Source organism: Patella vulgata, chromosome 2 (genome assembly GCF_932274485.2).
Source record: "Patella vulgata chromosome 2, xgPatVulg1.2, whole genome shotgun sequence".
Classification (NCBI taxonomy): domain Eukaryota; kingdom Metazoa; phylum Mollusca; class Gastropoda; family Patellidae; genus Patella; species Patella vulgata.
The window spans coordinates 10,275,679-10,294,707 of record NC_065880.2 but is presented as its reverse complement, the minus strand read 5'-3'; the positions used below and the strand labels follow the sequence as shown (position 1 = coordinate 10,294,707).

General features: G+C 35.4%; 1 protein-coding gene across 1 annotated transcript in view; it reads right to left on the bottom strand.

The window, feature by feature from the left end:
- Positions 1 to 5,472: 5,472 nt before the first annotated feature.
- The window catches only part of LOC130010813 (rap guanine nucleotide exchange factor 6-like), an 81,138-nt gene continuing 67,581 nt past the window's right edge, over positions 5,473 to 19,029 (bottom strand). The window contains exons 5-10 of the mRNA XM_056098896.1: positions 14,620 to 14,695; positions 10,646 to 10,786; positions 7,837 to 8,076; positions 6,754 to 6,858; positions 6,047 to 6,237; positions 5,473 to 5,602 (exon numbers count right to left, since the gene is read on the bottom strand). Coding sequence (XP_055954871.1) covers positions 5,473 to 5,602; positions 6,047 to 6,237; positions 6,754 to 6,858; positions 7,837 to 8,076; positions 10,646 to 10,786; positions 14,620 to 14,695 — 883 coding nt within the window. The remainder of the gene's footprint in view (positions 5,603 to 6,046; positions 6,238 to 6,753; positions 6,859 to 7,836; positions 8,077 to 10,645; positions 10,787 to 14,619; positions 14,696 to 19,029) is intronic.

Below are 19,029 nucleotides of genomic sequence, written 5' to 3'. Positions count from 1 at the left end.
ATTAAACACTAAGCTAATCTACAACTAGCACCTTTAACATGGCTAGATATAAAAGTTAACATACAAAGTCTTAACAACCAGAACTAGAATGGAATTTAATATCATGTCATAACACATGATAATTTTTATTATTATGGTTAAGTATTCATTGTTTGGTGGGAACATTTTGCCCGGATAGAGCTGTTTTTGCCACCTCTTAATTGAATTCCAACTGCCAAGGTTTCTTTTACGTGCATGCCAATGTATACACAGATGGACCTTAGTTTTTCGTCCTACCCAAAGGACAACATACACCTGTTCAGTGAGAACCTGGTGTAAAATGTTTTAAAGGATCACCTCGACCACCATGCCAGGATTTGAACCTTAGGACATTCTATATCAGTACCCTCACAGCTCGACCACCATGACCCGTAAATTTAACGCTTCATGATTGTTTTATATCAAATCTCCATTAAAAAAGTTGACATTTACAAATACCCGCGTAAAATAATCACAAATGTTTCCATTGAACCCAGTTCTGGTTAAGACAATGTTCAACATATCTATCAGCCTCAGGTTTGATATATATGTTTTTTCCATCTCATACATGATTTTGTTAAATCCACTAAAAGTTAAAACTTCCAGAGTCTTACCTCGGCCAAAGCACTTGGCTGTAAAAATTGGGGAAACATTTAAATACATTTCAATGATTAATTTCGAAGAAAAAAAAAAATGCAATTTAAGGAGAAATTATTTATTTCATATTTTTGCTTAAACTTCAAAATTTGACCAAGATTTAAGATTTTAATGTTCAAACGAAAACCCCATTTTTCTTGTGGTCCACTGGGTTGTCTTGGAGCTAGGAATTCGGCTTAGCTTTAAACTTCAAAATTTAGCCTAGCTTCAAGCTTCATTATAATAAGGTCTAGCTTGAAACCAGTCGTGAACTAGAAAAAGGACAAGTTCAGGTCTTAATCTATGAATGGCATTTAGTAAATGTAACTTTATCAAATAACAAACTTTTATTGAATAACAATTACTATGGTTTATTTCACTGCAATGTTTCAACAAGATTTCACAAGTCGTTATCAAACATATACACAAATATGTATATATGCTTGATAACGACTTGTGAAATCTTGTTGAAACGTCGCAGTGAAATTTGTGTATATGTTTGATAACGACTTGTGAAATCTTGTTGAAATGTCGCAGTGAAATAATCCATAGTAAATTATATTCAATAAAAGTGTGTTATTTGATTATGTTCACGTTCTCTTTATCATTGTTAAAACCTTTCTACTACAACCCTTTTGTTTCAAGTTCCGATCAATTAGATAATTTAATTTGATGCTTTATCGCATTCTGTTTTTAAACCGATAACAAATCTGAAGAACTGTCTGATAAAAATTTCTCCTTTTTGACATAAAACCAATCTGATTAAAATACAGATCCTATTTCGTTCCCTTGTGTATAGTTCAAAACTTCATTTTACTTGGCTTCACTACAACGGGATCTGGAAGAGTTGTTATGGTGACGAGAGGGATTAGCCTATCAAATCATCTGTTCAGTTGAGATCTTATTGTGTTGAGAGAGGAACTGTGGGTAGACTTTGTAGCAATAGGCAACAAAACAAAGTAAAAGTTGTATTTATGAATAGCAATGACTGACATCAGAGTCAAAATTTGCTCGCATGATCTCTAGTGTGACCACATACTACAAACATCTAGATCTTAACACTGCAATTTGGGTTTTGTTCAGTAATTAATCAAAAACGCCTGGGAAAAGTAAACAGTTTGAAACTCGACACTCTTTTATTTAATCCAGACGGATCACTACAAACTACGTGAAAGTAGGAACCCAATATTTTTCGAGTGAGAGAGAAATGGGGTTTAACGTCCACTCGACACAAACTATGTCATTATCGAGACTAACATATGGCCCAATTTTATTTCAATAATTCGCTTGCGCATAGGGGTCTTTAGCAGTGGGAGGAAACTGGAGGACCTGGAGAAAACCCATGAGGTTCGACAGGTGACCCTACTCCTTGTCACGCACAACCAGGAAATCGAAACCGCACCAGTTGACTAAATGACCGACCTTATAATACAGTGCACACACGCTAACCATTTGTCCATCCAACCTACCCAATATTTTTCGATGATTCTTAACAGATTTGAACAAAATGAAATGAAATGAAATGGGGTTTAACGTCCTACTCTTCTGCACCTAACCTGGGCTAATTGAAGACGTGCATACGCCATACAGTGTGCTATGAGGGAAATTTTGCCCGGGCAGCGGCGCTACGGCCTACTCTTATATCGAATTCCAACTGCCAAGGGATGTGTACACGGGACCTCGGTTTTTCGTCCCATCCGAACGACTAGGCAGCTGTCCTTGTCAGGCCCTCCGTTCTGCATCACTGACAAGGGGAAACCACGCCGGAAAATCGAGATGAACTTTCTCGGCCAATGCAGGAATCAAACACCCGACCTCCAGGCTAGCGAGCCAGCGCCTTACCCACTTAGCCACGTGATCCCGAACAAAATGAAATATAGATGTGTGTTTTAATCAGTCTGATACTAAAACTACGGAACATGCAGGCAAACTTCCCACATATCTAAAACAAACCACTCACCTCTCTTTCTAATAAATGTTCAAAATGTTCTAAAAATTCACACATGGCTGGATCTGTCTCGAAATCATTAAAATGATTATTTACCCATAATAATACCACTCTCGTTACCTGGGTCGAAAAATAGTAACATCATAAATACAATGCCATTTAGAAGTACCTCCCCCAGAAAAAAATAAAATTTTGCCACAAAATTAGCGCATTCTGGCGTTATTTCAGTGGACCAATCCATGCGAGTGCTATGAAATGATGGCATTTCTAGAGAAGGGGGCTGGACGCAACTGAGATTTTTGTGGGGGGCCCTCTAATGTGGGGGGCCTTGGGGCCTGTGCCCCATGGTTAATCCGGCCCTGCAGATGTTACAACTTGACAAGAAGCCATGGTGGTTCATTGAGAAAGCCGCTGGTTAACTAATTAGAAGATCTTAGATTCGGTTTCGAGGCTGGCTCTTTGAGTTTAATTTGTTTCCACAATCTGATAATAGTTGACAATGCAGGCGTATAAAAAGTAAATTTTGACTAACCTTTGATCGTAACATGGGTTCATCAAACCAATTTAATAATTTATTGGCTAATATTAAAGGATTATCTAGGAAAGTTCGACAAGTTAAGAGGAAATCTTCAACATATGTTGGATCTATCGCGGAATGGTCTTCTACTAAATGCTGCATTAAACGATCTGCTGTACCCTGAAATAAATAATATTAATTAAAGATACATTAGGTAAGATTTAGACACAAACTAGGTCATTTTGGGACTAACATATTAGTCAATTTGGGACTAACATATGGTTCAATTTTATTTCAATAATTCGCTGGCGCGTAGGGGTCTTTAACAGTGCGAGGAAACCAAAGAACCCGGAGAAAACCCACGAGGTTGGACAGGTGACCCTACTCCTTGTCACATACAACCAGGGAATTGAAACCAAGCCAGTTGACTCAATACAGCGCGCATGTGCTAACTATTCAGCCATCCAACACCCTGCTATTTAGAGCTAACCATTCTGGCTATAATAGCTCAAAAAGTAAAATGAAAATATTGAAAATCTCATTCAAATTACTTCTCTCTGAGTCAAGTTATCATTGTTTGTAGTTTTGACAAGATGTGTGCATTGTGGTAACCAGGGCACTGGTCAATTCGAGACTTAGTCTCGCTTTCCTATTTTAAATTAAATTTATAAATGGCGAACTTTTCTAATCTAGTTAAAATCTCGAGTATCTGATCATTATAGTCTTGTTTTGTGCTATATGCGTATAATAGAGATAAATGGGGTTCAACGTCCACTTGACACAAACTAGGTCATTTCGGTACTAACACATGGTTCAATTTTATTTCAATTATTAGGTTGCACGTAGGGGTATTTAGCAGTGGGAAAAAAAATGGAAGACCCGGAAAAAAATCAACAAGGTTGGATAGGGCGATCCTACTCCTTGTTAGAACTTCTGATCAAACGTGCACCTGTTTCTTCATCAAAATATTAAATGGTCAATAACCTTTAGTTCATACATTGAACCTGGAATGAATTAACTCATTCAAACCAAACGAATAGCAGAAAATTTAATTATTACAATAGAGTTACTAACCCTGATGACAATATTACCACTCCTAGTACCACCGTCTAATTCACGATGTTCCGTTAACATAACCACCTGGCCCTTCTCTTCATGTTTCTTCGTATTTTCTTCTCCCTAAAAAATTAACAAATGACGGTGATTAATTTAGCTGAAATGAAATGATATGAAATGGGGGGTTTAAACTCCAACTTTTCTGCCTCCACTGAGGTAATGTAGACAGACATAAGCCATGGAGTATGTTACGAGTGAAATTTTTTCTACTCTTATTTCGAATTCCAACTTTCAAGTCACTCTGCCCTGCACCACTGACAAATAAAAACCAAACAGGAACTTTCTCGGCCAGAACCGGAGACCTTGGTTAGCGAGCAAGTGCCCTATCCACTGAATCCCTGTGGCTCCTGTTTATTTAGCTAAGGATGTTCCCCCTGAGCCAATGAAATTCGATTGTTATATGTAGTAACAGGTTGTATCTTAATATGTTGTGTGTGAGAGAGTAAAGCCAGTTAATGTAGTTGTATCTTAATACGGTGAGTGTGAGAGAGTGAAGTCAATTAATATAATATTGTGTATGCACTATCGGTGTTCTGCAAGAAGGGCACCATTATGGCTGACTGGAGCTCAGTTCCTTCTCCCACACTGATTATCTCGGTTTACAGTACATTGGCAGTAAACATACATGCTACACATTCATATTGCTCATTAAACTTATTCAACAGAATCGTCAAGTAACTTATAAGTTATCAGTACATCTGAAAAATTACTTGAAAATGATGTCACTGTCCATAAGAGGCCTCTCAGACGATTTCCACAACACAAATCATGAGGTACTTCCGAGCCTTTGACTAAGGAAATGGAAGTGATAAGGTCTCTTAATCATTCACCCGATATCACCCTAGGTGATCTGCTTAAAATACAGATCTATATTTCGTTTCGTTTTTTTAAACTTTCGATGGCTGCTACTACATTAAGATCTGACCAGTAGTAGTGGGAGGTCATGGGAGGGGTCATACGAGTGGCTTTTGACCTTATGACATGAGACATTTGATTAACCAATCAGTGTTGATGTTTCTAGTAGGATACCTACAGTTCTGTGCATCGCTGCAAAAGATTGTTTTATTGGATGATCAATCACATCAATCAGAATGTGGGTAAAAAACAACTCTTCCAGATCCTAGTGTAGTAAAGACAAGTAAAATGAAATTTTGTACTATAAAAAAACGAAACGAAATAGGATCTGTGTTTTAATCAGATTGGGTGGAAGTGAACGTTAATCCAAATCAAGTAAATTTCAACAACCTACCTGATGTAATATTCTATAGTAATCTGTTTGAGCTATACAGACAAACTGACAATCGTCAACTAATGTCTGCATGACACCATGGTGATATAATTTAGCCATTGTCGGAGAAATGCCAAAGCTAGAAAATATAAAAAGTATAAAATAAATGATACAAGGATAACATTATGTAGATTATAGATTTCTCAAATTAGGCTGGTTTTAATAATCTGGAAACATCAAGGAATTAATACTAAAACACAGAACTATCGGCCGGTCCAGTCTCTATTTATTATTCTTTTAAGGGAGAGTTGCGTTCCCCCCTCTATTCGTAATAGTAAAACTTTTACGCGCACATCATTAACTACATACATGGGACAACGCTTTTTCCGTCCATCCGAACAACTTTGCCCTGTATTTGTCGTGCGTCTGTCCTGCTTGACTGACAACAGGAAAATGACACTGGAAAATCCAGAAAAAACTTTCTTGACCATCACTGGTATCAAACCCAGGATACTGAGCCACCCCCTTACACATCGAGCCACTGCAGCTCCTCTAATCACATGATAAAAATATAATAACAAACCTGTCTCCCATATGCAGCCGTTGAGGTGGAGCATCAACATAATTTATTTCTACTTCGCCGTTTAATATAACAGACCACGAATCTAATTCTTCTCCATCTTTCATAACGATCGTATTCGCCTTCTCAACCACCGCAAAAACCATTACAGCACATAAAGATCTACGTGTTGCCAACGTCATGTTGGAAAATGCCTGAAGATCAAATTAATTATATGCATATGAAAGGTGTATATTCTAAATGATATTTCCAGACAACAGTGAAACCATCAAAGCTGCATCGCAAGTCTAGTATTGATTAAGGATTGCTTCTTTTTATTTTTTCTTGATGTTTATACTACAGTACAGTAAAACATCTTTAAGAGTTTAAGGTCCATTTGACACAAACTATGATTCAATTTTATTTCCATAATTCGATTGAGCGTAGGGGTATTTTGCAGTGGGAGGAAACCAGAGGACCCGGAGAAAACCCATCAGGTTTTACAGACGATGCTACTCCCTGACACGTACAAGCGGAGAATCGAAATTCACGCCAGTTGACTCCATGATAAGACTTTGATACAACACGCTCATGCTAACTCTTTGGCCATCCACCCCACCCCCTAATCAATCAAGAACAGATTTTATTCACTGACGGTGCTTGGCATTAGACTTCAACGAGAACTGAGAAACAACCTTGTTTTAGTATGCTATAAACAAACTATCACTTACCCGAAAATGTTGCATAAATTCAAGTAAAGTTTCAATATCATCTTCCGTTCTGTGTACAGCATCTTTTTCTAAACAATCTCGGACAGCATCTCGGATCGGTAACGACTAAAAAATAAAATATTTATTTGTAATAAGACAGTAATTACTAAACAGACAAAGCTATACGGCCATTTTGTTGGCCGTTCTGTAAGTTTAAAACATAAATATCAGAACAAAACAAATATATAATAATGGGTGTCAAAACGGTTGAAATTTAATGAAATGGAGTTTAGCTTCTTACTGTTCTGCTCCCACTGGGCTAATGAAGACAGGCATACATGTATGCCATGCAGTGTGTTATAAGGGAAATTTTGCTCGGGCAGCGGCACTATGGCCTACAGCCAAGGGATCTTTTATGTGCACGCCAATGTATACACGGGACCTTGGTTTTTCCTCCCATTCGAACGACTAGACAGCAGGCCTTGTAAGGCCCTCCATCCTGCACCACTGACAAGAGGAAACCACATCGGAAAATCCCAATAAACTTTCTCGGCCAATGCAGGGATCGAACATGCGACATCCTGGCTAGCGAGCCAGCATCTTACCGACCGTGATATAGTGGGTCAGAAAGTGTTTAAGAATCTGTAATTGCATATGGAATAATAGTTCCGCATTCAATAACGTAAAAACCTTTAACTTCAAACAAAAACGATGTTTTGTTACTGAAATAAAATTGAGACAGATGCCTGCGAAGAAGAGAGAGAGAGAGAGAGAGAGAGAGAGAGAGAGAGAGAGAGATGGGGTTTAAGGTCCAATTGACACAAACTAGGTCATTTCGGGACTAACATATGGTTTAATTTTATTTCAATAATTCGCTTGCGCGTAGGGGTCTTAAGCAGTGGTAGTAAACAGGAAGGCCCGGAGAAAATCCACGACCCTAATCCTTGTCACGTACAACAGGGGATTCGAAACCAGCCGGTTGACTCAATGACAGGCCTGATGATACAACGCGCATATGCTAACCATTCAGTCATCCACCTACCACCATCCCCCCATCCCCCTGCGAAGACGAACATGGATGCTGAAAAATTATGTAAAACTTACATCAACTGATTCATTGCCGTCTTCTTCGTCAGAGTCGACCATACTCTCCATTAACCCGGATAAATCAATATCCGCATTCTCTGGATCATCGATAGAAGACTGCATCATGTCGGATCCAGAATAAGCACTTGAGGTATCACTGGCACGAGAACTACGTTTAAAATACTGGTCACCGCCGCGTTGAAACGGCTGATCATTTCGTAAAACTAATTGCGATATTCCACCAGAATCAGGAGGTAACTGAAAAATACAACCAAAAATATTAAATACAAAATAAAACAGATCATAACTTACATGTAGTGGCTAGAGTGTTCAGCAGATTTTTCAAAGTGATCAAGGGCCATAACTATGGATTGGCAACCAAATATTAACTTTAGCCTCTAGAGCAGTGATTCTCAACCACAGCAAACTAAGAAAATGCAAAAAAACCATGTGATCCAAATTGAGTATTCACTGGTGTCTACTGATACGTTCATAGCTGTGTTCTTCATTTGGTTTTGGTCATTCTATGTGTCTATGACTAATCTCCGTCTACGGTTGTATACTGTCTGACTTACCATGTTCTTATTTTGCAAAATTCAAATATTTTTTTTCATATATATATATATTTAACCAGGTGTGCAGTATTTTTTCATGTGTTCCAAGGTGTGCCGTTGGCAAAAAAGGGTTTAGAATGACTGCTCTGGAGCATCCTCACGAATATAAGACCACATTTCAATGTGGGCGTATAAAAGTTCTGTGAGATCATTAACGTGATTCGAAAGACAGGAATATAGAACCATGAACACCCTTCACAGTTTGGAGATGACATAAATAAATTATTCATAAAATAATAGCTCTGCAAAGTGGATGTTAATTTTTTGTGTGATAAATGTTCTATTTCTAAATGTACCCTAATAACATCCATTCTATAATTTTCTGAATTTATTCCCTATTTTAAAACATAGAATAAATAATTGTTCTAGTTTTCACAGATAACAATAGATCAATTATAATTGATAGGAAATACAGAGGCAAACCCTACTGTCCTCATCCGTGTTGTAGACTATTTATAGACCAGAGGTCAGAGGTCAATGGGTTGTGGAGTATAAATTATTAATATATAACCTATCTGGCCTATGATTAATTATTACACATAATTATTATCAGCCCTACTAATATTTCATTTTTTAATCCAATATTTAATTTTTTGTGTACACGATGCTGATAAAGCGGTTTAGACACATGAATTCACGATACCCTACCATGAATAAAAAAAATATGAAATATGTTGCAAAGTTTTCGTGCATTACTAAAAATGACCGATAGTGGAAGCCCTGATTCATACATACATGTAGTCAAATTTATATGTGCACGTTGATGTGTACTCAAGGCATTGATAGTCCTTATTATCAGGCCCTCCTTTCCGCATTAGGGACAAGATAAAACTGGGACTGGATAACCCTGATGAACTTATTCAACCAACACCAGGATTCATCCTGGTATACATACTAAACTTAGGCTGTCTGTCTACAGTTAGCCCCGCCTGAGAACAGACACTAAGCTAGTTGACCGACATTTTAAGTCCTAAATCGACGATTTTAGTCGAAAACACTAAGTATATTTCGAGAATTTTGTTGAGTATTTATTTTGCTCCTATTTAATAAAATTGAAAGAAGTTTATTTAGTCTTTGTGTGTATGTATGACAGATGTGAAACGGAGTAGAAACGCATTACATAAACAGTATACTAATTTTTGGATATGGCAGTCATTTAGGGCAGAAATCTATTCTCAAGGAATGAAGTACATGTAGATGGATCTCTGCGTGCAGAATGCCTGGTATATTCTCATTAGCAAGCTTACAGGAATTTTGGTGACATAAAAGGTGTGTGTTCTTACATGTAGGCATCAATAATATATTTTTATGCTGTAATGAGTTTTTGGGGGTTAAATTACTACTTTAGGGCAATTTTCATTGACATATATGATAGTTGGGAACAAATTTGAAAAGCTTTCTTTCTAATAATGTACACGTACGTTCCCAGGTCAAGAGTCAACCCCCTAATCATACAAATATGTAGGGTTATGGGCCATTCCCCTAATCATATACATCTATGTACATGTATGTAGGGTCCCATAGGCCTAATTGTATAGGGACTTGTAAACCTATGCCTAATAACATGGTTGTCCATACACAAGTTTATAGGTTTTCGCCTCACTATACAGGTAACATTTGTGTGCTAATAAAATAAAACAAGCTAGCCCTGTACTCTTAATACAATCTCGATCCTAGAGACAACTTTATCCTTCGTTTATCTCTGGTAAAACTCGCCGGCCATTAATCAGCGTGAAACCAGTTCCTAAGCTCTGCCCCCAGTGGCTACTGATTGGCAAGATTTGTTACAATGACATGCTGCCGATTTCTCAACAATTAGGCTTTGATTCGTTGCATGAGTTATATATTAATGATCCTTGAAACATTTTCCACATCTTGACATTAATAGTTCATTCGAAAACAGCCGATTTGATGATTTACCGGGAACTATTTTTAGCGCACAATGTGAGTTATTCGGCTAAATACGTGAAATTTCTGAAGAAACGTAACTTTGAGACACCATCTTGGAACCACAAATGACCTATTGAATTATTTAAAGGGAGATATCTGTGGGCCATTTTAAATCTCAACTCAAAACATTCTTGTTTCAAAACCCTGATCTTTACATAATCAGTGAATATAACAACCAACAACCAAAGAAACTGTTCTTCGGTATTAAAAGGCTTTATAAATGATATTATTATATTATTATTATTATTATATATTTACGGTACCTGTTCTATAACGTTATCAGAGTTCATCCTTCTCATACGTATATCATCATGAGGTTCAACAGCTAGTAAACGATCTATATTAGCGGTTGTACATAAAGGGCGGTGACTCGGTTTAATCTGCTGTATATCAGGGTAATCAATCTGAAACAAATAATTTAAACATTACATTTAAAAAAAAATATCCCCAAAAAATCACAATTTTGTTTTCTTTCAAAATCATATCTTATATTTCAATTTTTCAAAACATTTTTTTTTTCAAAATAACAATTTTTTGTTCAAAATCAAATTTCTGTTCAAAATCATTTTTTGTTCAAAATCATTTTTTGTTCAAAATCAATTTTTTTTTTCAAAATCAATTTTTTTTTTCTCTCAAAAATCACAATAACTTTCTTTCAAAATCATATATTTCAAATTCCCATTTTATTTTTCAACTTTACTGGTGTTGCTGAAAGAGTGGCTGGGCATGACACCTAACACTGCAACATATATTTAATACAATAGTTTGGATTTGGATTTTAGAAATTGAAGCTACTGGTACACATCATCTCATGAGATAAATATACATAATCATACACAGTCTGATCAAAAGGCATAAAAAATAATATATATTTCTCACTTTCTATTATTATAGAAACAGAGTGTGGGACATAAAGTAGTTTGCTCAAGTGACAATATAATCCAGTATTCCATTATAGTGTAATAAGTAGCACACATATTCAACAACATGCAGTTTATAATAACATGAATATATATCATAAGGCAGTGCTCTCTCTGAGGTCCGTCAAACAAGTCAAAAAACAATTTTCAAAAATAAGTAGCACACATATTCAAGAACTTGCAGTTTATAATAACATGCATACAGTATATAATGTAATTATATAAGACAGTGCTCTCTCTGAGGTCTGTCAAGTCAAAAAAACAATTTGTTATATTGGTATCAAACTATATTATGTAGCTTTTTTTCTCACAAAGTTAATATTATATTCAAATTTAAAATTCTACCACACACAAATGACAATTTTGACAGAAAAATTTCAAAAGTTAAAAAGACAGTTCAAATTAATTTATTGTTTGACCGAGTTACAGACCTTATGATACAGTGCGCACGTGCTAACCATCTGGCCATCCAACCCCCTCACTATAGTTAGATTACAAGAACTTTTTATTATTCTCTGTAATAGAACTAGACTACAAGAAACTATCATTCAAAGAACAAGAACAATTTAAAATACTTTGTTCTAGATTACAAGGAATTAATATCAAAAAGAACAATTACCATACAAGACATTCCAGAAAATCAATCCACGATATTAAAAAAAAACAAGATCCAAATATATCCAATACACAACAAACTGTTCACGTTTCAAAACATTTCCAGAGAAATAATCCTTTTGCTATTAACAGTCATTCCCCACACATTGTACAAAGTCTGTTCACAAATCAGGAACGCGATAACAAGTAGGCACTTATTAAATAGGAAGGGAAGTAACCAAGCCCTCGCTATATAAGGTCAAGCGTAGTAAATACTTTAATTCTAGTGTTATTCATCCTCAACACAAACTAACCATATAGCAACGCTAATTTAATTAAAACATTTTAAAATATTCTTTAATTGCAATGTTATTTGCCACCAGCTCCAACTCACCATGTAGCAACGTTAATTCAAAGATACATTATGTAAGATTTAGATAAAGAGCTAGCCATTCTTGCTATAATAGTTCGAAAATAGATAATGTAAAATGAATAATTTGAAAAGTTCATTCAAATTACTCTATTGCGAACAAAAATATTAGCTTTTGAAGGTTTTACAAGACGTGTGCAATAATTTCAACCACCATACTGGTTGTTCGAAGCTAAGTCTCGCTCCTCCATTTTTAAATTAAATAAAAATATGGCTTAACCGTTCTAATCTATTTAATATCGGAGAAATCAAATGCCATCAAGAGTTGATTATGGTCTGGATAAGTTAATTAATGTCTAATTAATAATTTAGATAACATTTCAGGTCTAAATAAAGACCTGCAATAGGCAGATTTAGCTCTTGCATAATGTATGTTTAATTAATACATTTTAAACCATTCTCTAACTGCAATGCTATTTGCCACTCGCTCCAACTCACCATGTAGCAACGTTAATCTAATTAAACTATTTTCTAAACTATGTTTATTATCAGGATATGCGTTACAATAGTTATTGTGTTTATGACATTGTTAATGTTTGTCATTTATATGGTAATACCTAATGTTTGATTTTAAAATTGTTTTTCTGACGTAAATATGTTATTTTGTTCAATTTTATGTTAAATGCTTAATTTTAATTTGTTTTTTTTTTTATGTCGTGAGAGAGAAAGAAAGAAATGGAGTTTAATGTCCACTTGACACAAACTAGATTTATTTCGGGACAAAAACACACGGTTCAATTTTATTAAAATAACTCGCTTGCGCATTGGGGTCTAAAACCGGAGAACGCAGAGAAAACCCACGAGGTTGGACAGGCAACCCTACTGCTTGTCACGTACAAAAGGGGAATCAAAACCACTACACTTGACACAATTCTATGTCTTAGTAATATACATGTAACATTACATTTCATTTATTTGTTTTTAACAATCACGTTGGACAGGAGTAGATTTTAACGCCTGTTCAACACCACAGTTCTATGGATTTGAGACTAACATGTTTGCTATGTGGAGAGAGAGAGAGTCTTGCCAGGAATATATTTCCCCCTAAATCACAACTGCCTAGGACTTCTTTACATGCACGTACATGTACACGATAAATTGTATACCAGTGGACTGCTGTGTTTTTTCTAATCCCATTTATATTAATGATTTTGTAGTTTCAGATGAACATATAGAATTCAGTTGGTTTATTTTTTTCTTTTTCGTAGCAAAAAAGTAATTAAAAGAGCTAAACCTCTTTGGGTTAGTTAAGTCAAATTCAGAGGCCATTTTTAAATCTAGATAGAAGTACACAGGAATTGCCGTTGAATATATTCTTCTTCGGTCATTTCAACAAAATGGACGATTAAATAATGAATAGACAAATAATTATAGATTTTTTATAACGGGAAGCAATGCAAGAAATTTATGAGTAATTCATGTAATGAGCAATCGGCTATCAATAACCATGACGATGATGTTAAACAATTAATTCACATTTAATGCCTTAAGTTTAGTATTAATATAACCAGTAATGGGCAAGTTTCAGGAAGTACAATGGGATATAAAGTGAGTAATACTATCATGTTAGATGAATTTTTGTATCTAACTGCTTCCTAGTTCTATTCTACTTTATTCAACTGGGGAGGCTGGGTGTTCTATGATAATTAACTTATTCAACAGGGGAGATTGGGTGTTGTACGATACTTCTTCAACAGGGGAGTCTGGGTGTTCTATTCTATTTTATTCAACAGGGGAGGTTGGGTGGCTGGCAGAGCTGGGGTAATGGTAATACTAATAGGTATGGTAATGGAATGTAATCATTACATTTTTGGTCGAACGTGTGTGACTTTCATCATCTGCAACAATACCATGTGTACTGTGTACATGTTTCCTAGTCCAAGATAACCAGATAAAAGTATTCTTGATTAAACCATGGTATAAAACTCTTAAGAAATTATTTGTGGTTGTGGTTTCCCCTTGTCAAATTCATGCGCACGCTAAAATGCATACAGGAGCTCAGTTTTTCATTCCTTCTAACAGGCCCTCCATCAAGCAGAACTGGCAATAGGTGGCTTGAATATGTTGAGCGATCTTTTTCAGCCAAAGTCTGTTTCATACCCCAGGACCTCCTGTCCTGGTTGGTCAGTCAGTGCCAGCGTGTATCCCAATAAAATATGTTTCTTGCCATTCCCTCTGTCCTGCACCACAACAGGAACCATGCTGAAAAAAGCTGAGTTGTAGTGCCAAACCTCCTGTTTTGTGAGACACTGTGTCTCTCGAATAAAATATGAAATATATTTAAAATACTTACGACTATCATCTCGGAATGTTCGAGTGTAAGACACTCACTAGTTCTTCGTACACATCCTTGACTTCTTTTACCAAAACTACAAAATATACAAATGATCAAAACATTAATGTTAGAAATAAATACATGTAGTTGCTTAAAGATCAAAGCCTGGAAATAAGGCACCTGTCATGATCATTGGCTTTATTAACAAATTAAAATTCCATGAGATACATAAACATACACATGTAGTCTCATTACCATATGATATAAGAACATAGTCTCAGTACCCCATGATATATAAATGTAGTCTCAGTACAATATGTTATATGAAAATATTCTCAGTACCATATGATATAAGAACATAGTCTCAGTACCTCATGATATATAAATGTAGTCTCAGTACAATATGTTATATGAAAATATTCTCAGTACCATATGATATAAGAACATAGTCTCAGTACCATATGCTATATAAATGTAGTTTCCGTACCATATGTTATATGAAAATAGTCTCAGTACCATATGCTATATGAAAATAGTCTCAGTACCATATGCTATATGAAAATGGTCTCAGTACCATATGATATAAAAACATAGTGTCAGTACCATATGCTATATGAAAATAGTCTCAGTACCATATGATATATGAACATAGTCTCAGTACCATATACTATATGAAAATAGTCTCAGTACCACATGACATAAGAACATAGTCTCAGTACAACATGCTATATGGAAATATTATCAGTACCATATGATATAAGAACATAGTCTCAGTACATGCTATATGAAAATAGTCTTGGTACCACACAATACAATAACATAGTCTCAGTACCATATGCTATATGAAAATAGTCTCAGTACCACATGATACAAGAACATAGTCTCAGTACAACAAGCTATATGAAAATAGTCTTGGTACCACATGATACAAGAACATAGTCTCAGTGCCATATGCTATATGAAAATAGTCTCAGTACCACATGATACAAGAACATAGTCTCAGTACCACATGATATATGAAAATAAACTCAGTATCACATGACATAAGAACATAGTCTCAGTACCAAATGATATATGAACATAGTCTCAGTACCACATGACATAAGAACATAGTCTCAGTATAACATGATATATGAACATAGTCTCAGTACCACATGACATAAGAACATAGTCTCAGTATAACATGATATATGAATATAGTCTCAGTTCCACATGATATAAGAACATGGCCTCAGTACCATATGAATGATAGAAGATATATAATATAACACAGAAATATAGGATGTTAAATATTGTGTGATGTTAATATTTTTATATGTCTAATATGATATGTCTACATTTATTACTTGTTGTATAAAGTAATACTATTCTATACATTGTATAAAGTCAGTGCTTAAATTCTCATATTTTTAAAATAAGATAAATTTTATGTATACTATGACACTATGTGCCCTTTTTAAAGTTCAATAATTTTATGTTATATGTGTTATTGGAACTACTGTTGTAGCAGTACATTTAAAGTTACAATTTCATATTTTCTAAGAAAGTCAAAACATATTTTCTAAGAAAGTCAAAACATAATTATTTCTGTCTTTTGCTCATTAGGTTGTCAACTCACTATTATATGATCATAGGTGTTCTTCTCACACTTAAAACTCACTTACACCGGAAACAATAACACAATTACCTCCCTTGTTTTCTATTCTCCACCATGGAGTAGTTATCTTCAAACGTTTGAATTTGAAGATGAAAATGATATTTTTGCCAATTTCTTTAACAAGGTAGGATACCATCTATTTTAAGGCTTTATTTTAATAAATTTTTAAAAATATAACTTAAAAATATGAAATTGCAACGAAACATACGCCCACAGCAGCTAAATCGTCCGGGCAGTCAACAAGTGTTGTCGCATATTTTTACTTCTTTCAGTAATGAAACATTTATAATACACTAAAATCTGATTAAGACTAACAACTCATGAAGTAATTATCAGAAAATCATTAGAATTTGTTTGGTTTTTATAAAGTTTTGCCCCATGCTAACGTTTAGTATACAAAACTTTTAATATCTTGGATTTAGCTGTTCAAGTCATAAAAATTCATTGAAAATCAATATTCTTGTTCGTCTCAAGCTCTTAAACTCTGTGTATCAATATGAAGTCAACTCTGGCAGTAATTATCGGAAATCGCTGAAAACCAATAGGCTTCTTCGTCTCATGACCTTAAACACTGTGTATAAATTTAAAGTCAATCGGATATTAACTTTGGCCTTTAGAGCGTCCACAAGATTTTTTGAAGTGATCAAGGGCCATAACTCTGGCAGTAATTATCGAAAATCGCTGAAATTGAATAGTTGTCTTTGTCTCATGACCTTAAACACTGTGTATAAATTCAAAGTCAATCGGATATTAACTTGAGCCTCTAGAGCGTCCACAAGATTTTTCAAAGTGATCAAGGGCCATAACTCTGGCAGTAATTATCTGAAATCACTGAAAATCAATAGGCTTCATTGTCTCATGACTTTAAACACTGTGTATAAATTTAAAGTCAATCGGATATTAACTTTGGCCTTTAGAGCGTCCACAAGATTTTTTGAAGTGATCAAGGGCCATAACTCTGGCAGTAATTATCGGAAATCGCTGAAAATCAATAGGCTTCTTTCTCTCATGACCTTTAACACTGTGCATAAATTTAAAGTCAATCAGATATTAACTTTAGCCTCTAGAGCGTCCACAAGATTTTTTGAAGTGATCAAGGGCCATAACTCTGGCAATAATTATCGGAAATCACTGAAAATCAATAGGCTTCTTCGTCTTATGACCTTAAACAGTGTGTATAAATTCAAAGTCAATCGGATATTAACTTTGGCCTTTAGAGCGTCCACAAGATTTTTTGAAGTGATCAAGGGCCATAACTCTGGCAGTAATTATCGGAAATCGCTGAAAATCAATAGGCGTCTTCGTCTCATGACCTTAAACACTGTGTATAAATTTAAAGTCAATCGGATATTAACTTTAGCCTCTAGAGCGTCCACAAGATTTTTTGAAGTGATCAAGGGCCATAACTCTGGCAGTAATTATCGGGAATCGCTGAAAATCAATAGGCTTCTTCGTTTCATGGCCTTAAACACACATAAATTTAAAGTCAATCGGATATATTGTGGACGCCGGACGGACGGACGGGGGCGACGACAATATACGACCACATTTCAATGTGGGCGTATAAAAAACTATTCTAGAGTCCTTTATGTCAAATGTTTAACTTTATATCTCTGTGAGAAAAGATTTGTTATATGTGTTATTGTGACTACCGTTGTAGCAGTACGTTAAATAATATTGTATAAAAAAACTATCCAGAGCCCATTATGACAAATCAGAAATCTGTGAGAAAAGATTTGTTAGTGAATGAAAGTTTGGTGGTAATGTATGTAATGTACCTACTGACGCATGTGTATAATGTAATAGGTGAATGAACAGCTTAACGAGATAATCACATATACCTGTACAGGTAACTTATCAGGTATATTATAAAGGTGTGGGAGGGGATTGAATAGATTGGATGTAATACAATGAATATGTTGACATCCCTCTCTTAATTATCATTCTGTGTATCCACAGAACCATAAACTTATTTACTTCTTTTCTCATCTGAATGTAAACAGATTATTAGATGGGAGGAAAACGGTTTTATAATAAATGTTATATTGTGTGGTGTAGATCACAACAGAAAAGAAATGAAATGGGGTTTAACGTCCTACTGGGCTAATGAAGACGGGCATACACCATACAGTGTGCTATGAGGGAAATTTTGCCCAGACAGCGGCACTAACGCCTACTCTTATATCAAATTCCTAATGCCAAGGGATCTTTTATGTGCACGCCAATGTGTACATGGGACCTCGGTTTTTCGCCCCATCCAAACCACTAGACAGCTGTCCTTGTCAGGTCCTCTATCCTGCATCACTGACAAGGGGAAACCACGCCGGAAAATCTGGATGAACTTTCTTGACCAATGCAGGGATCAAATACCCGACCTCCAGGAGATCGATCACAACAGAGATTCATGACATATACCTGTATAATCTATAATTTTGTTTGTTTTAAACATCAACAGTGATTCATAATATGTTTGTTTTTAACATAAATTATTTCAGCCTGCACAAACTGCATGCCTGAAAATCCTGAGGTGAGTGACTTTCTCGATCAACACAGATTGTTTAGTGAGCAAGCACATTATTCACTGAGCCACACCAGCTCTCAACGAGAAATACATTGAGAGAGAGAGAGAGAGAGAGAGTTTAACACTCACTCAACACAAACTAGGTCATTTTGTGGCTAACATATATTTAAAGTTTTATTTCAAATATTCACTTGTGCATAAGGGTCTTTAGAAGTTGGAGGAAACCGGAAAACCTGGAGAAACCCGCAAA